This window comes from Meleagris gallopavo, chromosome 1 (assembly GCF_000146605.3).
Source record: "Meleagris gallopavo isolate NT-WF06-2002-E0010 breed Aviagen turkey brand Nicholas breeding stock chromosome 1, Turkey_5.1, whole genome shotgun sequence".
Classification (NCBI taxonomy): Eukaryota; Metazoa; Chordata; class Aves; order Galliformes; family Phasianidae; genus Meleagris; species Meleagris gallopavo.
Genome location: NC_015011.2, coordinates 108,967,853 through 108,993,192, shown reverse-complemented (window position 1 = coordinate 108,993,192; position 25,340 = coordinate 108,967,853). Strand labels below are relative to the sequence as shown.

The 25,340-nt window shown below is 38.5% G+C and overlaps 1 protein-coding gene across 1 annotated transcript in view; it reads right to left on the bottom strand.

The window, feature by feature from the left end:
* The window catches only part of LOC100548887 (ATP-binding cassette sub-family G member 1), a 48,885-nt gene that overhangs the window by 19,300 nt on the left and 4,245 nt on the right, over positions 1 to 25,340 (bottom strand). Inside the window, exons 2-4 of the mRNA XM_010724548.3 lie at positions 2,818 to 2,935; positions 1,937 to 2,069; positions 233 to 283 (exon numbers count right to left, since the gene is read on the bottom strand). Of these exons, the coding sequence (XP_010722850.1) occupies positions 233 to 283; positions 1,937 to 2,069; positions 2,818 to 2,935 (302 nt within the window). The remainder of the gene's footprint in view (positions 1 to 232; positions 284 to 1,936; positions 2,070 to 2,817; positions 2,936 to 25,340) is intronic.

Here is a 25,340-nt window from a genome sequence, read left to right as displayed (position 1 = left end):
TGCAATTATCTACTCATTATCAGCATCAAGCACACTGAAAGCAACTTTTATGCAATCTGTACTATGTCTTCACTCATAGTGATACCTGTCAACTTTGAGGTTCTGATTTATTCCATTATTTTAAGTCCAACACAATTCAGTTTTAGATTAAGAATATCAGTTTAGGAGTGCTCACTTCACAAACAACTTTGGCATCCCCAAAAATTCTCAGTTTGATGGAGAGTACACATACCATTTCTTTTCTGCCTTCATCTTTTTCTTGAAGTTTCAGATGAGCAGATACCTGGGGTACAAAATACAAAGGAATTTGGTTATGAACTGGTCTGATGTTTGACCATCAATTACAGTGGATGTCTCAGGTAAAACATCCCAATGTACCATTTCAATGACCGCTTCATTCAGTTTAGGCTGAACTATGATGTTCAAATCACAAGTATCACATATGTCTGTGCATGAGAGTAATCTGACTTAAACACTCCAGCATCTAACAAAAATAACATTAGAAAGAAAGTCAGTTTTGCAAGTTAAAGGAAGATCAGAAAAATATCGAAGAATCATGTTTTTGCATATCTGCTAACTTCACAGATAGTGCTCAAAGCACAGATTATCTGTGCTTCACCTTTATCATGAGGATAACCAAAAAATGGTTGTTCTTCAGGAGGTAAACAAAGGAGTACAGAAATAAATAATCTTATGAAAGATGTCACAGCTGTCCTAAGAGGTAGCTGCACAAAACTTTCTGATTAGCCTTTATGAGAAGCAATTAAACTGTTAAGAAATTATTTTTGTCAGAGCCTTGATTGATTATTCAGTGATACGTGGAGACAGGACGAGGGGAAACGGACATAAGCTGCAGCATAGGAAGTTCCGCACGAATGTGCGTAAGAACTTCTTCACGGTGAGGGTGACGGAGCACTGGAACAGGCTGCCCAGGGGGGTTGTGGAGTCTCCTTCTCTGGAGATATTCAAGTCTCGCCTGGACGCCTACCAGTGCGACCTGGGGTAGGGAATCTGCTTTGGCAGGGGGGTTGGTCTCGATGATCTCTAGAGGTCCCTTCCAACCCCTACAATTCTGTCATTCTGTGATTCTGTGATTTATTTAGACAGAAAGTATCACCAGGGCCCATTTCTACAAAAGTGATCCTATGGGATTCTAACTACAGCATTCACACAAACAAAAGAGGAAAAATTCCTCACAGGGGAGTGTCTCTGCAGGAAATCAGCCACATAAAGCAAAGTCAAGACTACAATTATTTCTTTGACCTTGAAATTTGTGAACTGATGCTGATATACAGTATGAGCAACCTTAGACTTATTTTGATAACAATCTGAGAAAAATCTCCCTGTTTCTCAAGCTGAGCAACAGGCCTTTCTAGACCGATTAGTCTATGTGGCAATTAGTAAACCTCTTGATGCTATGATAAGCAGCAAGAAGATTAATGCTGCCTGTAATCGTAGGATTATTCCACTTCTGCTGTTTTCTTTTGAAGAACTCAAAAAGATTTTATACAATTCATTTATTAAAGTCAAGTAAGAGTTAACTGGCAGAAAGACCATGTTTAAAGTCAAAACAGAAACTTTACAGTCAGAACATGGAAGATGGAGAGAAAAGGAAAGCAAATGCTTCCCAGCACCCAAGAAATACAATGGTTCCTATAAAGACTAATTCTGTATGGAATTGCAGGCTTCATTCTTTGGGAAGACTATTTAGTACAGCCTTAGATTTTCTTCTAAATCATAACGCTCATCACAAAATGAAAGCAATAAAGCAGAAAAAGAATTCAAGTCATTATCAAAGTCCATATACTCTCATTGAGCAGGATCAAATAGAGCTAATAGTAAGTGGCATTGCTAGAAGTAAGAATACTTGCAACACACAAACAGAGATTTTCCACTTTCTCCCACTCAAATAAATTACAGCTAAAACAAAGTTCACCATCATAGCTTCTTGGACAGTCAGATGAGGAAGGAGCATGTCATCTTGCATGATGTAGCAGGAGACTTTGCGAAAGGAGCGTAGGTCACGAGGCTGCCCGTTGATGAGAATTTCTCCTTTCATTCCTGTCTCTCTGTAATGAATAAACAAACAACCAGGCATGAATCTTGCCTTCCCCTGTTACGTCACAGTTCTCATTACGTGGCGGTCCTAGGTAATTATTGTTCAGTATGGAATAAAACTGATACAATAGATAGGAATGAAATTATTTTGTAACTATGTTCTCTTTCATAAGAGGCTTCATGCAATTTTGCTGATGATTTTAATTCAATATGAAATGCATACTGTCTTACACTAACGTCTGAAAAAATATGCAGCTGTTGGTTAGGTTTCTCTATCTTGTTCCTTATGCACTATTGACAACAACACAGTGAAAACCTGTATTTAGCCGTACAATAGGAGATTCAGGATGATGAACCACAGTCATTTCACACATTGCAGTTTGGTCTAGAAGACATCAACATTGTGAACGTATTCATTAAAAAGAGTCTTCTTTTTTCAGACGTTTGTAAGATTTTAATTTAAAATATGACAAACATAAGACACTGAATCAGATTCTCTACAAAGCTGGAGGGAGAATTTTTTTGGTGTTCTAGACTTCAAATTGTTTCCTATTTCTGGATCCAACTTGTTAACAGATAAATCAAACGTGACCACAACAGGATAAATAGAAAAAATAATATAAGCAGTAAGAATCTAATAGAAAATATGTGGAATACTTATTTTCTATCAACACTGGGTAAGATTTCTTCCGTTCTTTACTCCAAGGAATCATCAGGCTAGGTGATCCTTACTTTACTTGGGGCTTTCATGTTACTGACCTGTATCCTGCCAGAATGTTCATGAGTGTTGACTTCCCAGCTCCTGAGGGGCCCATAATTGCAACAAGTTCTCCACTGCTGAACTTCCCTGAAATTCCTTTTAAAAGGGTCTTATAGCCTGAAAAAAAAAAAAGTTTACTTAATCCTTCAAAATCATGTCTAGTGGGCAATATAAATTTATTTCCACTAAACAATGATGACAATTAGACATTACCAGTTCCTTACTGAGAGGCAGATCAGTACTTTGCAATAACTACTGAAGGCCAAATTGAGAGTGGTAGACCTCTTGTACTACACAAATGGAAAGCCACTCATAAGCACACACACTGTATGTATGATTCATGCATGAAAAAATTTAGAATTTTTTAAAGTTTTAAGACTTGCTGCCATTTTCTAAGTGTCTTTTCAGAGTACTTTATGATTCTGATGGCTCAGTTGTCAGATTTAATACTCCTCAGTTAATGTAACTCCACGGACTTGGAGCAGATTGTTGTCCTCCAATCACTACAGCTTCAATGACAAAATTCTGCTCTCTCATCAGAGTAACTAGTTGGATGGTAACAGCCAGTCCATCATAAGCAAAGCCCTATGATTTTGTCCCTTCCCCACCAAAAGAGGTATGACATGAAACACAGCATAAACAGATGTACAGTAAAAGACAATCCCTGAATTCCAGATTCAGACTTAGTTACATCCATTTTGTCTTGCATGATGCATATTTTAAGGCATACTACAGTCTAACATGTCAGCACTCTGGTGTGGGAAGTCAAGATTTCTAGTACACAATTTCTCAGTGCTGTGCAGAGGCATTTTACTGAAAGAGGGAATCTGTATGAATAAAGCTTACTATATTTACTGGCAAGCAAAACAAGAAGATGACATTTAGCTAGCTGACATCTAAAAAACTGTGCAGTAATAATGAGATTGTTGCTTGCAAAACATCACTGGTTAATTGGATTTTCATTATGATCTGTAATAATGACTCACAAATTCACCTTTTCCACTTATGATTTAGAGGAGGTCTTTTTCCTTTAGTGATCTCTAGAGGAGGAATAGGATAATGACTGGCTGAGGAGGGTGGAGAGAGCCCTGACCAGCATTTAAACTTTTCAGAACCATTTTCCCTTTTATTTTTTTGCTTGATTTACTTAAATGACCACTGCTTTTCATTAAAACTCTAACAATAAAAAAATGTCGAGTAAGGTGTCAAAAAACAATCCCACTCTATGTTGAAAATGTTTTTATAATAAAACAAAGACAAAAATGGAAGGGCAGAAGATCTTTTTACATACAATATTGGGATTCTGTAATCCATTTTGCCATATTAGTGCATACCCAGGCAGCATTTGTATTCAACAGGTAAACAACCCCAGTGCTGTGATCACCATTAGCCTAAGCTGTAGCTGGAACACTGAAATGATGTAAAGAATCATCTCGTACACAAGCTTCTAAAAAATGAATGGTTGATTGCCTTCTTCTGATTTCTCTTTCTTCCTAATTCCACCACTTCTTGTTTTTCTCCTGCCCCCAATTAGCATTCTCTTTAAATTTTCTTCTTTTCTCTAGTCTCAATTCACACCCTTTCAATACCAGTGAGCAAACATGAATGCCATGAGAGAACATGAATGTTATGTTTCCAGAAGACCTCCCAAGTACACAGCCGATACTTTCAGAATTCCCCACTGCAGGAGGAAAGCAGCAGCCACAGAAAGTCTCTCTAGCTATACCTGAGCCTTCTTTTTTCATGGCAGATATTCTAGAAAATGTAATTGATCAAAAGTATTGAAACAATGTTTGCTTGTTTTTTTTCAATCAGGACAGTAATTTTTCAGTCTAAAATCTTGTTCTGGACCTGAATGAAACAACTTCCTGGGAAGATACCAAGATAACACAGGTATGAAAAGAACAGTATGAACAGGTATGAAACAGGTATGAAAACACAGGTTTGAAAACAGCAGTGTATAAACACTACGTCTTTTGGGGGCAAGACCCATAACAAAAACAAAAAGAATCTAACAAAAGGAACAGCCGCTTAGAAGAAAGAAATCCACAGTACCCCAACAAGGTCTAACAACCTTGTTCCTCATGCCTATCATAGAATCACCGAGGCATGTCACAATCTTTTGGAAATCAGAATTTGAAAGAAAAACACAAGGAAGAGATCAGATCTTTCAAACAAGACAGTATGTACTAAATGGGATCTAGATATACAAAGTTTTCAATAACATTCCTTAAGTCCAATGAGAATCATTTACCTCCCAAACCTATTAAATTTATAAGGGATTCAAGCATTTGACATTAACAGCACTGACTTTATTCTGCACACACCCAACACAAATTGTAACAGCTGGGAAACTCTTTCTCACACTGGTTAAAAGCCTGCCAAGTTGGTCTGTTATTAACTTTCACTGGGATAGGATTTATTTCACTGGATCCCACAGATCCTTAGTGCACAGGGTAAAGTACCCATTATATCTTTCTCTATACTCTGTCCACTATTTTGAAGCAGTTCAAAATAATGAAAAATCACATGCTAACTCTATTACAAAAAAATTCAATTGTATGGCTTTATTCTGACCTAGATTTTCAGTGTAAAGCATTCTTGTAAGAGGTCTGTAACAGTCAGCTCATCATGTGTGCCAAGATCAAGACAGTGAATATTTCACAAACATAAAGAAAAGCAGAAAGAATGTGTACAGTCATGAATATTAAAGGAGGTACTATCTAAAACACACATTTATCATCTGAAAATATCTATCAACATACACACCATTACCTAAAATTGAAGTCTTTCTGAAAACGTATGACTTGAAGTTTTAAAATTACATCTATTAAAGTCACTTTTCCAAACATCACTTCACAAATGGTAATTAGTTTACCTGTAATTACATTATTTTTCTCCTCTCAACACTTGTTTCTGCCCCTCTATTGGAGATTTCTATGTTAAGTGCCTTGCATGCAGTGTTTAAATCAGAGTGGGACACATCTCTACAACACATCTGCAAAACCGTATGGGAACATAATCCAGGAAGAGAAAGAAAACTGTATTAATTTTAGATGAAGATTTCAATCACTGGCAATCTAAGTTGCTACAAACTCAAAGCTATCACTTCTTTTGACTAGAAGCACATAAGAAGCCTTTCTGTGACAAAGGTTAATTTAGCAAACCCACAAAAACATTTTACATTGTAGGAATAGCGTATCAACCAGTATAATCCTTTAGCAGGAATTAAAGACCATAAGTAACTACAGTCCTCTCTTTCAGAACATTGAGGCTAATCTGTAACCGAATCAGTTGACCTAAAACTTCTATACTGGGCCACATGTCTTGCACGAGAAACAGATTACACATTTGGAGGAGATTGTGTTCTTAAAGTACAGGGACTGCTTTATATCCCTCTGTTGTATATTAGGAGTTTCTGACCACCCTCATCTCAATTTACTTGGTCAGCTCCATTTCCTTAGCTCACCAGCTCATGATGAGTGCAACAATGAGTTTCATTACCAGAGAGCTGTATCTCAAAGAAAACTCTCTACAATTAATGCACATTATCAGCCGTTCCGTAATAGTACCACTGAGGCCATCTTCTCTTGGCCTGGACTTACATCAAGAGTTAAGTATTATGACCTTCAGATACTTCTTTTAAAATTACTTGGATTGTGAATGGAAAATTGTTTGGATCTTTTCAGTTTTCCAATGTCCCCTCCCAGTGTTACTGTGACAAAACCCTTAAAAATATGTTTAGGGTCTTAAGCCTGTGAAAATCTAAATATCAGTTTTCAAGAACTCCTTAAAATACTAATTCCTCAACAGTAAATTAATAAACCATCACCAACTAAAACAACCACTTAGCAACATTCTCAGTCCAACCTCTAAATAAAGGACATGAAAAGCAAGAAATCAAAACTGAAAGAGAAAATGTAGGTAATGCAAAATGTTTTGGTCTTAATTTCACCTCATTAAATTCCTGGGATCTCCTGAAACATGAAATTCATTTATGTCTGTGTAAAGATTTCCCATGGAAAGCAAACTCCAAGCTCTATGATTTTAGATCTCACTCATAGTCAGAACCACATGACTGGCTGTAACAGATCCCTATTCAAGAGGTGGATTTCCCTTGCTGTATGTATAAGAGCAGCACAAAGCCCATAGCAGCCCCTCCTTTAATTAACCGGTCCAGCCTGGCCTTTTTATTTGATTAAGATAATAGAGGAGCTCTTGTTGCTTAACTCAGCTAAATGTTGCTTATTCATTCAACTGAGGAGACATACGGGGATGGCTTTATCTGCTTCCTTGCAGATTCTACAAGGGTTTCTGTGTAGACTTAGTTTTATCATTTTCCAAAAATTATGATTCATCTCGAAAAGAGGAAAGCTACTCCCTCCCCATATTTTGGATAGGAGCACATGCTTAAGTATGTATTTGAATCAGCACCGAAAGATTCTAACCAGAACTCCTACCCTTACAGCGAATTTCCTCAGGTAAGTATTGCCTCTAGGTTTCTGATTCAGAAGTTTCATTCATTTGCATTTCATTGCCAGTAATATAGTTATCTGGTATTTGGAGAAATATCACGCACTCCTAGAAGTTTCTAGGCATTTTGACCTGATTTTGTATCCATCAATAGGCATACAGAGCTCGCCCCAGATCCCAAGTGGGCCCAGCAGGCTTTCCCTGCTTGCTACAATTAGAGCTGGATTTGCCCTTCCAAATTTGTCTGAACTGGTTCTCTTTCATAAGCACTTCTGAAGGTAGGAAATAGCTGTTGATACCCTAGCAACTACTACTGAAATTGCTGAAAGGTTTCACAGAAAATTCACTGCAGCAAATAAGTAACATTGAAAATTACAATTCAAATAGCTCAAATTTTGCAAAATGAGAAACCACTGAAAACAAAGCTACAAAATAAGAACTGGGCACTTAAATGTCAAAGCCAGAGTCACTATAGCCTGCTCAGTCCACACGATGGAAATAAGCTTGTTTTGTCAGAATAATTTATACAAAGACTACATTTCTATGTCTTGTGCAATTTTTTCAGATGAGATGTGATTTCTACTGCTCAGAAATATCCAGCTGAAAATACAGAAGACACTTCTGACAAATACCATATTAGTATCCAGTGACGTCGCCCAGGGGTCAGTACTGCTCTTTAATATCTTCATCAATCACATCAACAGTGGGATCAAGTGCAACCTCCGCAAGTTTGCAGATGACAACAAGCTGTGGGGTGAAGTCAACGTGGATGGGATGCCATTCAGAGAGACCTAGCAGCAGGCCCAGGAGAACCTCATGAGGTTCAACAAATCTAAGTGCAAGGTCTTGCACCTGGGTTATGGCAACCCCTACTATTAATACAAGCTAGGGAATGAAATAATAGAGCACAGCCCTGCTGAAAAGGACTTGGAGATACTGGTGGATGGCAAGCTGAACATGAGCCAGCAATGTGCCCTTGCAGCCCAGAAGGCCAACCATGTCCTGGGCTGCATCCAAAGAAGCATGGCCAGCAGGGTGAGGCAGGTGATGCTGCCCCTCTGCTCTGTGCTGGTGAGACCTCAGCTGGAGTACTGCGTCCAGATGAGGAGTCCTCAGTAGAGGAGAGACATGGAGCTGTTGGAGCGTGTCCAGAGGAGGGCCACAAAAATGGACCAAGGGATGGAATACCTCACCTACAAGGACAGGACAAAAGAGCTAAGGCTGTTCATCCTGGTGAAGAACAGGCTCCAGGAAGACCTGAAAGTGGCCTTTCAGAATCTTAAGTGGAGCTCTAAGAAGGAAGGGGATAGACTTCTTAGCAGGGCCTGTTGTGATAGAATAAGGAGATATGGTTTCACATTAAGAGGGGAGATTTAAATTGGACAGAAGGAAGACTTTTTTTTACAATCAGGGTGGTGAGGCACTGGCACAGGTTGCTCAGAAAGGTAGTGGATGCTCCATCCCTGGAGACATTCAAGGTCAGGCCAGACAGGGCTCTGAGCAACCTGATGTAGCTGTAGGTGAACCTGTTCATTGCAGGGAAACTGGACTAGATGACTTTTAAGGTACCCTTCCTACTCAATCAATTCTATGGTTCTACGATTAGAGAAACTCCACTGCACTTTCCTATTCTAAAATTCGTAAGTTTAATCCTCATCTTGTTGCCTCAATTTAAATAATAGTACATAAATTAAAAAACAAAAACTACATTGAAGCCCAGAGGATTCTCCAACACAGGAATTGAATAAGAGAAAGCCAAATCCAGACTCCACATCCGTATCTTTCCCTCTGACAGAGCAGTAGGCAATACTGCTATTAGGAAAAATGCTCCTAGCAAAACTATGACTTTGCTGCTGTTTCTGAGACCTATTATACACAAACAACAACAGCTAAAGACCACTCACTCCCTGGATTATCTACCGTAGAGTAACACAAGCAACAGGCAAAATAGGTCACATATCATCTTAAAGGGCAAGTTAGTGACATGCATGGAAGAAGAAGCTTGCAGAAGTCTATCTGGAAGATCTGGAAAACATCCTCATGATACCTCGCAAACATTTCATTTGCAGACTCTTTAGATTCATAGCAAAAAAAACCAAACATCTTCGCAATGCTAGCACAAACTCTACAATGAAGCAAGTTGAGACAAGCACAGATTTACATTAGAGACGTTTGTAGATACAGTGCAGCATCAGCAACAAGACATAATGCTGTATCATTTCTACATTAGCAAAAAAAAATCTCTTCCATACACCTAGATGTAAATATGCCAACAAAACCTCCTCTTGCCCAATCCTTCACAAACTATTAATCACGTTCTTTACCTCAGCCCTCGTTCTCACACCAGACCCAGGTTCTGGCTGTGGGCTAATTGGGCATTCTTCTGAAAGAAGCAGCATACAGCAACAGAAGATGATGCTGTAATAGAAGGGGGGTGTTGTCTTTCTGCTCATTCCAGAGGACACTTTGGTATATTTCCCTGATCTGGCTTTCAAGTTGTGACTACACAATGACTGAGTCACCTGAACCCTGGAAATCAAAACCAAAGAGGGCGTGTTTTCAGCTGCACAGGCCTTCACAAGAAGGCACCATCAGCAAATGGGGCAGGGAGGTGACACAGTCCTTGCAGCAGCTGGGTACACTGCAGGCAGTTTGTGCCACCATCCAATCCATATCTTGAGACTTCATTTTGAAACAAAAATTGAATTATAGTCAAATGAAACTAATCCCCATGCACAAGTCATGCTTGGCCATTCAAATAATTCCATTCCAAATTGAGCCGCTTGTTTGCTTTGATGAAATACAGGACAATTAGATTACTTCTCAATGATAAGATTAAGATGCGTGGGGCTATTCACAGAAATCAAAGATAGTTTAAAGCCAAGGTGTTTTCATGAACAGACATACCCTCAAAGAGATGTTTTCTGTATATTTCTAATTCTAATTTCTAACCAGCCAGGGCATCACATTCCTTGCTCACAATACAGACACAGAATGCTTTCTTCTCAGTGGTAAGGAAAGGGTTTGTTCATGTTTATGTTCTCAGATGAGAATTACTATCTGTGTCAATTGATATTATTTTAATAGCTCGAACTTGAAAAACCTTTCAATGGGGATTATTTTAATAGGTATTTCTTCCCCAAGCTCCCCACTGAGCTCAAATGGGTTTAAGTCACAGTCAATTACAGGCACCAATATGTGGAAAGAAAACCACGTATCTTTTAACTTCCAGAAAACACAAGGGACAGACAAAGCTTTGCTGAGAAACAGAGCAAAAAATATAGAGCTGCTTTAATTTGAATTTTCCTAAATATATATTGGCCCAAACTGTACCTCTATCAATCCTAAGGCGAAAAGTCACACTACACATAATAAATATGTTTATCTTATATGTCTATCGAATGAAACTTAGCTATACATTCACAGGTCAGTGGTTCGTGACCTTAAGCATCATTTGTGGATTACAAGTGAATAAACCTTTTTATGAATCATTTTTGTACTTTGGCTTATGAATCTATACATCCATATATTTACATTTCATTCACACATCTCTCAGGAACATAGAACAATAGGATTTGCCATTGTCTAAGCTTTGAGACTTGCTTTATGACAATTAATGGAATTTACAATTGTAATGCATCCTTATATCCCGCCTCAGAGAAACGACCTTCATTATGTAAATATCTGTAAAACAGCATGCCAAGCACCAAAACGTCAGGACAGAGAGGGCAGAGAAGCTAAGTGAGTGCTTGAAGCAATCAGATCAAGTGCTTTTGTCTCAAAGTCCTTTCTGATGCAAAAATGAGGAATCTGTTCCATTCTACATAAAAAATATTACGTCCTTCATACTTTACCAAAAAAGAAAGAAAAAACCCACTGTGTAGTAAATCTTTTTGCAGTGGACTAAACTGCATTTCTTAATGTAGCTGACAACCAGGCTTTCTGGAACATATTACTCTTGATTCACAGCTCATTTCCCACTTAATGATCACATGAGTGATCACTCACAAATCAAATAGAGAGCTTAACCCATGCTTATCATAGAACCATAGAATATCTAGAGTTGGAAGGGACATGTAGAGTTCCTTTTACCTTATGTTGTATATCTAAAAATTTGACATGTAAGCTAAATTAATTGTCTAGAATCCATTACCAATGAAGAGAGGCAGTCACCCTTAGTAGGTAATTAATTCTACTTGTTTTGCTTTCCTGTACAGGGAAGGGATCGTAAGAAAACATCTTTCACTGAACTCCAGTGAGAGGTCAGAACACTGAGCTCTTACACTGGACACCTCATATCTAGATGCTGTGACATCTCATCTTTCATCAACACAATAATGACTGATCTCAGTATCAGTCACAAACAAAACAGGTATCAAGATTTTTTCTATATTTCTAAAGTGTCAATTTGAATGTGATCCCTCATTGCCCTCGTAAGTAATTAAGCACACAAATCACATATGCAAAAACTTTTAGTTGGACTGGCACTCCATGTTTATGAGAGGCGTTTCGAATACATCAAGGATAGCATTCTGCCCATCTTTAGGACATACAAATGTAACAGGAATGGTGTTTTCACTTCATCATTTGTAACTGGACTCCATGAATTTTTGCTTCAAGTGATACAGTACCTCAAGAACCCATCACTGTACTGGTAACACTTGGTTCACACTTTACTAGAACATCTCGAAGGCAAAAAAAATGCATTTTAGCTTTGGGAGCTTATGCAAAAGCTACAAGTGTGACAACAAACTTCTAAAGCAGCTTTTAAATTCTGTTTGTGTGGGTGCCTATGTTTTGAACTCTGTAACTGTTTGACATCTTACTTGTTAAAGAAATACCTCACATGCAGTGGCATTAATCCCCCTGGAACAGTTGTTGAGAGCCATTGGTTGTATTCACCAAACATCAATTCATCCACTTCTATGACCAGAATAAGACAAACAAGACTTTCCTTATTTCTCTTCCAACACAGTAATTCCAAGGGTGTGATAACATTGTTTTGGTCCACTCACAAAGACAAAGAGAGGCCAGAACAAGCAGAGGTTTAGGGAGGAATACTGTGCAGTTAATCTCTGCAGATACCCAGAGTATTCAGAGAAGCTCCCTCTATCCTGCTCTACACAGAGATTAGATACAGCTTTCAACTGAAGATGATTTCAATGATGTACTGGTATTCATTTTATTCAGATACATCCATGGCAAGATTTGGGTCTTGTCTGTTTCTCTGGTGAAAGTTTTTTCTTGAGAGACTTAAAACTGCTTGTCTTTCATATGCGTGCACATGAAGCCATTTAACTACAACTGAGGATAGGGAATGACAATTAAATGGGTCAATGAACGAAAGTAACCTTCAACCACGAACGCAAACGAATGTGTACTTGCAATGAGACCTGATGGCTTCAGAAGCAATATTTACATGTTGAAGCATTTGGAGATCTAGGACATAGCTTGTGATTTGCCTGTACAGAAAATTGCTACCCTAATTTATTTTCAACCCTAAGGAAACATGAAAGAGGGAAAAAAAAAAAAAAAAAAAGAAACAACCATGTATGAATGACGCACAGCTTTGTCCTTCTGCAACTACTGGAAATGTATTTTCAAAGCAATATCCATAGCCCAACCCTTGTTCAATAATTGCTTTTTGCTACCTTTTTTTTTTAATTAATTGCCTTTGTTTCTGTTACTTAAATGCGCAATAAAGGTCTTCCCTGACAAAAGAAGAGCCAACACAATTTGAAATGAAAGGCTGACACATTCTCTCAAATGACAAACTGAAGTCACGAGCCTGATGCATACATTTGGAGATGAAAGCTGTTTATGTATGCCAGTCAGGCAAAAAGCAATTTCCTCATAATTGCAGTACCTTTATACCTCAAGTACAAATAGTATTATTCATAGTCTTACAAACAGATAAAACCAAAATTCTTTCCAACATCCCTTCCCTTAAAAAGAAATCTTCAAGCAGGAGATATTCTAAAATAGTCCAGCAGCTGTTAAGAACTGCCCCATCTGCCTTTATTTTAAAGTGCAGATGTTGCTGGATCACCCTGTAAGGGGAGACAGAAACCCTTCCTCTCTCAGAGAAGACTACATTGGGATTTCTAATGTTTATGTTCACACAGTAGCCACATTCTTTGCTTCTGCTCTTTCTCTTTTTCCCAACTTCTCCCCACTCACATGTACAAAGCAAGAAAGCAGAGAGGGAAAAGAAGGAAAAGAAAAACTTTGGGTCCCTCCTCCCATTTATCTTTGCGTAAGGGCTAGAGAGAAAATCCTTGGAGTTTTTACAGCTACAACAAAAACAGCAGAAGTTACATAGCACTCTTTCCTTCAGGCTAAGTCTTCTACCTAGTCTGAAGAACTTCAATGTGTAAGGAAAAGCTTGTTGTAATACTTCATCACAAACAGCTTTATCAGATATTCTAGGTTAAGATTGCATATGAGGAAATAGCTACTATGAACTACATGGGAAAAAGTAGAACTTTTTCCTAGATTACTAGAAGCAACTGTGGTTTTTAAAAACAGAATTCTCAGATGACTTATGCTCACAAGATAACATTTTGTCCTTAGCCATTACAGCCACTGGAAGACACATTTCCTGGATGTTGAGAAATGTTTTCAGTTCTGGTTACTGCAATTTAAAAGATGTCACGGTGCTTGACCTTTTAGAAGAAACTGTAGTTCACAAGTCAGCTTCAATAATTCAAAATATTACATTTAATTCCAGAAAAAAAAGCAGTGTTTCACAGCGGTCTTATCTAAGTATGGTAGTGATGACAGCTTATTTCATGAACTTTATCCAATGAACAGCCAACCACCAAGCACCTTGACCCTCCAAACTTCTGAACAACTCCTGACATTCTTCTGACTATTCCCCCTTCTCTCAACCATGTAAAAATGTTCTGTACTGCAAATAGCAAGAATTCCATCTCTTCACAGTTCTACTGCTACCATTTCCATTCTCTGTTCCACATGGAGACTTAAGAACACTTGTAGCCAAAAGTACCCGTTGGAACACACTTAGGGGTAAATATCAGAGGTGTTTTAAAAGAAAACTTTAAACTTGGGTATTAAAACTTTCATTGTAATACACTCAGGAGCAGAGACATAGATCGTAACATCCAAAGTTGGCCTCAAACTGGAGAAGCTCAGTGAACAATAACAGGAGTCACATTGAGAAGAACTGCTGAGGCTGAAGAAGCTGCTGTGGCAGTGGGATATCCTTATGGCCAGCCATATGGCAGGATGGAACAATTATTTTGGGAGACCCTGGTTTTTTAGAAACAGCCATGCTGATTCTGCCCATTTCTCCTCAACATTTTCACAAACTAGAAACATGGGATGATATATTTACTTCATTCTAGCACTAACCTAATGACAGATTTAAACTATGATCCTGAATGTTGAAATAAAGGGAAACTTGAAGTGCGTGCAGAAATAAGCTCTGGATTAGCTCCAATTCTTGCATTTTACTTAGAAGAATTGTGTTTTTCTCTCTCTTCTTGAATATTTACCCTAATGAGGTTGCCCAAATTAAAATACTTTTCGTTGTCAGCAAACTAAATATAAAATCCTCTAAACACCACTGAACTAATTATCGTCTTCTGTAGCATGTCAGAGCTGAATGTGTTACAAAGAGAACCCAACTGCACATGGCATCATTGCTTCTGGAATGAAAATGAGTTGGAATAAGCGGCTTTTAGGAGGCTGATTTCTGCTTTTTCTGCAATTTGGAACTGAAGAAGTTGGCAGCCTTGTGGGGACAGGCATCCATTGAGCTACCATAAACTCCTAAACTTCCATCTGTTTTAAAAAGCTCCAGTTGACCTACATTTTATGTTATGGATTAGCTGAAGCTAATAGAGTAACACAGACAAAGCCTGACTCTTGCTGCTAACCATATATCGTTAGCAATTAAATATTTTATTAGTCCTATGTTCCATGTAAAGATGAGAGTTTCAAAGAGGAAAACTTCTAGTGTTTCAAACATACAAAACAGAAATAATCACTTGACAGATGCACTTAGACTGCAATGTAAATATCAAATTGATTAACTTTTCTTTTGCTTACTAAGACCTAATTCAAATGTACACACTAAAATTATTTGAAGTTTAAAAAAAAAAAGGCTAATTAATTCACAATTTCAGGTCACACTAAAATGAGGCACAAGAACCATTTGGCATTTTGGAAACTGTGTTTTTCTAAGTTATCTACAAAATGATTGGCCAAATAAGCCAGAAAGCAAAAATTTGTCTCAAAAAAGCATGATTTCTGCCTCGAATTTCCATGCTGTTCTTATTCTGAGGTAGAAAGAAAACTCAGCCTTGAGTTGGTTGCTGTTTGTTGTTGTTTTTTTTTTAACCAACCAGTAACATGTCATTCTACAGGCCAGCAGGACACATTGAGATGAGGTGTATCAAGTCTAAGCCCCTGAGTCAGATCAGGAACTCAAATTTGAATTTCTTCCATTTTCAAGTGTTCTGATCATCAGGTAGATTGGATTTTCTCTCTTCCTCTTAACCGGAAAATCAGAAAAATATAGTGAATATAACATATACAAATATAAACAATATATTTCTACTCCGTTTACAAAACAAAGAGGGTACTGAAAAATTCCTGATGGATTATCTTTATAGGCTTATCAGGAGACCCTCTCCGTTAATAGTTGTTTTATTTATACTTATCTCCATACTGGCTCATAACACCTGTACTTCCCCATAACACCTGTAACTAATTTTGATGCATTTTGTCCTTCTCTACAATGAGATTATTCAACTTTTTTTTTTTTGTTTAATTAGAAGTTAAGAGGTAAGCTATAGACACACTTAAGCTGAATGTTGGATCATCCAACTGGTCTATCAAGACAGGGAAAATTTCATAGCCAAAGCAGTTGTTTCACCCACAGATTGGAAATCCATCAAGAGAAATCAGCTATGTTAATGTCCTGAAGACTTATACGCATCACTAGTTAGAAAGTGCTGGTCTTCTCACATCCGTCTGATTAGATGTTCCTGCAAACCACATTCTAAAACATACCTGTTTTCCAAAGTCAAGACATGCTTTCATTTTTCCTGCCCACCAACTAAACTGACTAACATTTCAGAAAAATGCCAGTTAGATACATTATCAGAAAATGAAAGTCGAATTGTTTCTTCAGCTTTCTTCCTTCTCTTATTGTATGATTTTATATGACTATCTATCCACGCTTAATATGCTTCTGTCAGTCAGTTATCCATGCTATCCATATCTGCATGCCAATTGGAAGTAGTGAATAAACTCCTTATTTTGTTCTGCTTGCATGTGCAGCTTTGCTTTGCTTTTTAAACTGTCCTTATCTTAGCCCATAAGTTCTCAGTTTCTCCTTTTCTGTTTTCTTCCCCATGCCTCTGTGGGGTAATGAGAGAAGAGCTGCAAAGGGCTGAACAGCTGAATGGGGTCAACTCATCACAGCTGTTCTTCGTAGCAAGTGTGTAGGAAGAGTTGCTTTTAGGTTCATTTAGGATGAAATGAACAGTAACCTACTCTCCACTGATTGTCAGTGACATCTCTGTGGTCTGTAACAAGCCAAGGCTGTTATCTAACTTGGACACAGACTCATATATGGTAGAAACCTACATTAACTCAAATGAATCTGTTGTATGTCTGCTGCTGCTGTGATGTGCCTAAGGGAAGATGTGGTCCAATGTCTCTTAGGTATAACTGCAATTTCTGTTTTTAAAAATAGCGATATACCTGAGCATAATTCCAGATCTCACTGTGAGATGAGCCGCTTCATTAAACATTGTGATAGAACAAGCTGCAGTTTACCTGGCTACAGACATTCCCTCTTACAGGTAATACACTCAGCGCCAAAATGGGGATACACAAATTCAAATTCTTCTGGGTAATATTTTCAGTCTTCATTTTAGTGCTGGATAAATGCTTCTGATTTCTACATGCAAGTGGTGAATGCTCTGTGTCTTTCTGACAACAGGTGAGATTCCATGATGCTCACAAGTGTTTTAACAATCTGGGCAATGGCATAAGAGCAGTATAGTGTTCTGCCATCAGATCACAACATTTTGAAAATGTTACTACTTCCTTAAATTTTGGTATGTATGTGTTAAGACTGAATCACCAGTCTGCTTCCAGCAAAGACCTGAATAAAATAAAGCAATGTACTTTTAAGCTCTGCTACTTGCCCCAACAGATGAGTTTCCACTCATACATTTGTAAAAATTTCACAAGTTCTTCTGTTTTTCACAGCTGTTGCAGTTATTACAGTAGCCCCTACACACTCCATGTTTGTAGTGAACTGACATAAAATACTGACATAAAATATTAAGATCAGGAGGGATGGAGTATGTTTTACTCTGTTCTTCTCTTTCACATTCTCTATTTGTTTGCTCATGGTAAACTGTCCCAGTTCAATGAAAAGATTCGCTATAGTATGTTTTCCTGCATGGGATCTATAGGATACATGGGATGTATCTTGCATGGGATACATTTGGATCCTGCAGGGATCCAAAGCACTGCCTTAAGACCCTTACTGGTCAAGAAAGTGAAGCTCACGAAAGGGTTAAATTCCCACAGGGTGGTAAAAGTGAAATATTTAATCAAACCTACAGTTTGGCATTGCCCACAAAAATCCCACCATCTGTTACAGTTGAAGAATTCGTGGGGAAACTATACAAGATTCGCTCTTCTAGAAGGATGTTTGCTGATCCATGAAATCAGAATCATTTCAGAAGTGAACCAAAACCAAAATCACAGGTATGAGTTCCAATACATATAAACCCCAAGAATGCAACCCATAAATTACGTAGCAAGATCCTCAGCTAGAGTTTCTCTCTATATGGAACTATCTGGCACTTGGCCATTTTCTGCAGCAAGGTATGACAACTACTGGATGATAGAGTCCTTGTTCAGGCACAGGACCTTTTCTGGCAACTGGCAAGAATTCTCTCCTCCCTTCCTTTCTGTCTCCATACACCTTACCTATATTATAACTCCAGGTTCCTGCCAAAGGCTATCTCTACCTGTCATAAAGTAGCATGTATTATTAAAAACCAGCTGGTTATATTCTCTGATCCAGTGAACTTTAATGGAGCTGTTCTGTCTCTGGACCAAAAACTTATGAACAGCAAAGAGAAAGGTCCCCTGCAAGGACTGTTCAAGTGTCAGAGATTCAGGGAGAAAGAAGTCTCTTTAAAGGCAATGCATAAGGAGAAGATGTAATTGCCTTTGGGGAGGTTTGCATCTGTCACTTTTTCCATCTTGCAAATCCACAGCAAAAATGGTGTAGGTGGACGGCTGAAGATTGTTCTTCTCAAAGGCTTCCTCCTGAAATGGGTGCCTACGCTCTAATACTGACTAAGCCACAGGGCTTTGCTTCTGATCTAATTAGATAATGATACTGCAATACAAAAGGAGAGGTTAATCTTGACTCCATCTTCAATCTTCTTTCCTTGTATACAATTGTAAACACCCTGGAAGCATTTGGAATCACCTCCCCTTATGTGTTTTGATATCAGCACATGCACAGAATAGCTACAAATATGCATTATTAGGGGACCTGGAAAAGAGGAGAAAGGAAAGCCAATCTTTAAATAAATTGAGCATTCCACACAAATCCAGAAGTATATTAGTTCCAGTGTGGATAGGAAAAGAAGATAAGAACAGCAACAGACTATGACCACAACCAGACAATATTTTCATTAGCCCCTTCCCTTCCTTACATCAGAAGTGCTCAAAGAAGGCCAACATAGCCACAAGGGAACACAGACACCCATCACATGCATAGAGCCGTTTCTGGAAAGCGCCCTCCTCTCACAGACCTCAGCTGCTCACTCTGGCACTATCAACTCTGGATTTTGCCTTAGGGCAGCCAAAGGATATTTCTGGCCCCTAAGAAAATCAGCCTCTCAAACATCCCTACTAGGTCCCTGTTCTCTGCACTACTCTATCTGTGCCTTTTGCAAACTAAATAGTCACATTCCCATTAGTTTGCATAGAACCCTACACTTTCCTTCTGTACTTCAAAACATAGTCTCCTTCCCATTTTCTGTCAACAGCAAATCACTATCCAAACAAATAAAAGTACACATTTATCTAACACATAAGCATAGTCTGCCTTACATCTAGGAGGAAAGTGAGTTGAACTAATGCTCAGTTTAATAAAAGGGGAAATACAGATAATGACATTATTCTCTGTAAAAAGACAGGAAAAGTTGTCTAAACAGGTATGAATTGAATCACCACTGATACATGAGGGCTTCAAACCATTCTTCCTTATAACTTCTAAAGAAAACAAGAAGAAATAAAGCTAAAGCAATCTGATTACAACAGAAATTACTGAGAAGAGAAAATTACTCAACTTATGTAATGCAATAAGCTCCTGTTGAAAAGCATCAGTAAAACGCTGTCTTTTCTTTATACCATTCTTTACACTACTGGCATTCACTCACCATTTTACAGTCATTTCTCCTGCTATTTTACCTTATTATGCTGTTAATCCAGCATCACCAGACTTGAATCTTTATTAAGCAACTAAAATTATTTTGCTTTTCATCAAAAAAATCAGGTTGTTACTGCATTTTCATAATTACATCACCTTGTCACTGCAAAGGAAGAGGAATACATACCTCAGTAAAAGATTTTACCTTCAAAATATTTGCAGTAGTGACATACACCCAGATCTCATACATAAATATTTATACCTGAGTGAATGGGCTTATGTGCACATATATATAAACAGAGGCAATATGTATGTATACACATACACACATTTACACATATCAATATGATGTCTGCTGGCACATTTCCTCTACTATAGAAACATGCCTTGCTCTGTCTTATTTGTAATGCTGGTTGTTTGGACAAGAGTTGGACTACAAGTCAGGACAAGTTTTCTCAGATTAAAACTAGGGAAGATGATCAGAGAGTGCAGAAAAGAGATAGGCTTTGCTTTGTTATGCTGGTACTCCAAAGTCCAGCTTGCTTGACATTCATCACTGGCATTTAATATGAACTGGATTAGCTTCTGCCTTTTTTAGAATGCAATTTTAGCATTGAACCATATTAATAAGTGAAAGTCCCTTTTAAGTAGTAGGTCATACACTTCCTTCAGCAAGCTTTATTAATTTCAGTCAATTTATATCAGGGATGAATTTGGTCCAAAATGTTTCACTGTAAGACAACATTCCTGGCACACCATCCGTAACTATTCTTCTAAGGTCTATCCAATATGCTGTTGCTGTGATTTCAAGATTAATTTGGCCATATAGTTTTCAAGCTGTACATTACAAGTGTCTAAGCCAACGCCTAGGTTTGCTTCAAAGTTAGGTTTATTTATTGCAGGATGTATGTGACTTTTTGTTCCTAGCTTGGCTTGAAGAGGCTTATTTTCCCTGCTTGACTCCTGTCAATGAGAATCAAACAGTGTTAAAACACCACAGTTATGCTTTATAGGAGGAAGCTTACTTTGTTTTTATACTTTGTATACAGGGTATTTAGAGTATGTAGGATTCAGGAGGTTGAGATGATGAAGAGTAAACTTGATAAGTGGTATTATGCACGTTACAGAGTTTCATCTTGTAGTAGTATCCCTAGGTGTCTTACTATTATCAGAGAAGACACAATCCTTGTCAATGAACACCCAGTTTTAAAGTAATCCCAGAGCCTATGGATTTGTGTCTACTTCAGGCTATTTTTCCTGGAGGTTTACATTATCAAATTCCAGACAAGAAATCAAATAGCGTTATTCATGAACATCTGTCAAGGTCCTCTGACTATTTTTAGTAAAGCAACTTGCAAACATAGCCATAACTCAGCCTTAAAGACAGCAGAAACTGATGTATTATAATACAAAATGGCAGCACCTCTATTCCCTGTCTGCAGTTACAATTTTCCTGATACTTTCACATGTGAGGGTAAAAACATGCAGTCATGAGTTACAACGCAATGATGATTTGAATCACAAATTAATTTTCTATGGACTTAAAACAAGCTACTGGCCAGACACAATGTCATCTATTTTTCAATAAAAGGCTTAGCAAAGTCAAATCAGCCAAGCAGATCTAAAAATTGTCACATTGAACATAAAAATCCAAGACTCGGATGACCAACAGGTGCACCAGCCGTACCAATAGCCAACAGTATCAACCACTTTTAAGACTCTTGAAGGAAAAGGACTGGAGCACTGGCCTACTATGATGCACCAATGGGGGGACTCTCCCTCGAGGGGAATAGGACTTGCCCTGCCATGCAGAGGGAAGAGAAATGTGGATTAGTGCAAAATGATCTATGGGATGGTTATGGGAGAATTACAAAGGAGAGTAAGCAAAATTTATCACAGGATGTTTGGGAGGAATCAATCACCAAAGGCAGGGAAAGGAAGGGATCAAGCACAGAGATGATCTAAGATCAGGAAAAATGGGGTAGGTAAAGGGATTTATGAGGCCAGATCCATGTGAATATGCAGCTGCTCATCATGCTTGTCTGACTGAGCTCTGCACCTAACCACTGCAGTCTAACCTGTACCGTTATTAAATCCCATTCCCAATTACCCCGTGTGGATGCACTCTCTCTTATGAGCCTGTGTGCCTGAACCCTACCAAAAACCAAGAAGAGCTTATTGGCATACAAACCTCTTCTACTTACCAACCATAGGAACAAGAAGTTGCAAAATTGAGGGCTTGTAGGTCCAGGCAGTAACAACTAGAGGAGTATGGACCAGCTGTTGCACTAACAGTGTCCAAAACCAGTCGGGAGATCTGCTTTGTGTGTATGTAACCCACAAGCAGACTTCAATCCCGATCAGCTAGTGCGGATGAAATGCAGCAAGCCATCTATGTATGGTATGTTTGCATGTGCCACCTGCATGTATGTGGGTGGAGCAGAGGCACTTTTGTCTTTGTGCAGGTCCATATGACTGGCTGCGTGCAATGCATATATGGACATGTTTGTGTGCCCAATGGAATACATGTCCTGACTCCTTACTACATGGATCTGTAAATACAGGAATAAGGCTGCCATGTAGCCATTGGACTGGGGCAGGAAGAATAAATCCCCTTCATTTCCAAAGCTCCACCAGACTTAGATATGACTAATAGTCTTGTTTTGCAATCATCAAAATGAAAAATTCTTGCAGATTTCTTACAAGAAACTTGCATTTCTGATCGAAAAATCAATCTGACCCACCTGGTTTTCAGTAAGGTCACAGAATCATATCACAGAATTATAGAATGGCTTAGGTTGGAGGGTACCTTAAAGATCATCAAGCTCCAATCCCTGTGCCATGGGTGGGGTTGCCAACCACTATCAGGCTGTACAGGGCCGATCCAACCTGCCCTTGAATACCTTCAGAAATGGATTGTTCACAACCTCTCCACATGATTTGTTCCAGTGCTTCACCATCCTCTGAGTAAAAAATTTCTTCCTAACATCTAACTTAAATCTATCCTCTTTTAGTTGAAGGCCATTTCCCCTTCATCTGCCCCTATAAGATCAGATAAGAAGTTGGTCCCTCTCCTTGTAAGCTTCCATCAAGTACTGGAAGGCCATTGTGAGGTCTCCCTGGAGCCTTCTATCTACAAGATGAACGAGCCTGGCTCCCTGAAGTTTTCTTCACAGGGGAGGGGCTCCAGCCCTCTGACAATCTGTGGTTTGCTTCTGAGCCTGTTCCAAAGGTTCTGCATCCCTCTCGTACTGAGGATGCCAGGCTTGGGCACAGTACTCCAGATGGGGCCTTACAAGGGCAGAGTAGAAGGGGACAATCACCTCTCTCTCCCTGTTGGCCACTCCTCTTTTGATCCAGCCCAGGCCAGGTTGGCCTTCTGGGATGCAAGCGCACACTGCTGGCTAATGACTAGTTTTTCATCCATCAGGATTCCCAAGTTCTTCTCTGCAGGGCTGCTCTCAGTGAGCTCTTCTCCTAATCTCTGATCCAGCATCTGTATGCTTAGCATTTACTTACTGTTAATTTCTTCCTCTGGGGCAAATTCTCCTTCAAGTAATTCTGCAAGATTCATGGTCAAAAACAAAACCCAAAGAGTAACTTATCATGGAGTGCTGAGCAAAGATGTATCCCTCTGCATTTTTCCTTATTTTTCAAGATCTCAGATTTCTCTCCTGCTGGTCTACAACATTCACCTCTCTGAATGGAAAAGGAAGTAGAGCTCACTCACAGATGGACACCCACAGATGGTTTTATGGGCCTCAAATGCTATTTAGGCAGTCGGGCCTTGACAGTCATATTCAGTAAGTTGGTTGAAATTACTGTTTTTCTGATCCAGGTAAAATAACTTTTCTTACTCTATGAACAAAGCATTTAACTTCAGTCCCCATCCTTTTAAATGCACTCATTTACCAATTCTAGCCCTGTTATGCCTGTGCAATTTGAGCATTTAATTTCTGAAGCACTCAAGATAACAACTGGATCATGATTAAAAAAATTATACTAGCCACCCTGTGCTAGTGTAGCCTCAACCACTGGAGCACTTCCTCAAACACAAAAGAGATGCAAAAGCGCAGAATTTAGTTCTATTGCTTAACGAGAGTAATAAAACCCTCAAGTTTGTTGTTGTTGTTGTTTGTTTTGTTTTGTTTTTGTTTTTTGGTATTAACTAGCTTCTTTGTTTCCTTTCTTTTCCTGACCAGTATGAAAACTCACTCTCTGAAGATCAGCGCAAGACAGAGATAAGGTCTCATTCTCACCTACCTCAGAACCTAACCACGGCATGCTCCATCTTCTCCTTGCTGCTGTAGCAGATGTATTGCAACTATAAACAACATTTGTTATTATTCTAAACCTGCAAAGCAGGAAGAAATATGATTCTTACACAGAAGATTTAGGGTGTAGATGCTAGATGAGAGGCAGATGGTAAATCATTTGTAAAGCCAAGGTCTCTGTCCTTTATTTTTCTTTGGAACATGTACATAAGGAATGATGAGCAAAGAAGTGGTTAACTCAGTTTGACTATTACGTAATTCCACGTACTTCTTTCTGTTAACAATTTGGACTACTTCATCCCTATCCTTTCCAAAGAGAATTAAGTCTTCAAATTGCATCTGTTTCTCTCATCAAAACCAACAGCCTAAACGAACTGCAGATGAGAATACAAGCCTAGCAGTGACAAGAAAGTCCAATCAGGAAACTCAGCTAAAAAGGTTTCCACAGCATGACTAAAGTCACAATGCAGTGTAAGTCTATAGCCATATCGCTTCCTAGGAGGAATTATTTTGTCCTTATTCTACAGATACTAGCATAGCACAAGTGTCTCTCTCTTACATTCTTTATCAAATATTCATTCTAAAATATTATTTTCTAAAAAGAGGAAGTAACCAAAGGTCAAATAATCTCAAATGTCTGCACCAAAGCATACAGTTCACAAGGGAGTAATTGTCAATTTACTTATATTTTTTTATTACCACTGGTGGGATATTTCAGTAGGCCTCCTAATAGTAAGTTGAGGATTAATGCAATATACATGAACACTTGCTTATAGGAAGCTACTGAGATTCAAACAGTTACTGAAAACAACTGAAATTTCTTGCCCTTCTATCTAAGTTCCACAATCCATTTCCATCAGATTAAAATACTGTTTTGAAGATGAACATGTTAAAGAATTGGTTGAAAAGGAGCACTAATTCTTCAACACATATTTTATTAAACTTTAACTTCTTTTCATACCGTTGAAAATTGGCAAAAAAACAATTACATTTGGAAGAATTTGGAAACCCTAGTCTTTCTGCTTCCTAGTGAAGGCACACTTTGCTATCCAGAAGATGACGATGTTACTAAGAGAACTCAATTTTCCACACGGTACAATCTAAGTAAGGGCTGCTAGTTTTGCTGTGCTCTATGCTGATGGAGTTAAGCAGAAACTGGCAGCTTCTAGGTTCATAGCCTAGCTGGCACAGTAAGCAGGCAATCTGAACCTAACATCTCAGCTTGCTACTGTCCCAGTGCTTCTGATAGATAAAAAGGCAAAACTCAAGCAGAAGTCTCTGATGCAAAAATTGCATGACTGCACGTGATGTCTTTTGGAAGTAATACCTCAAAAAA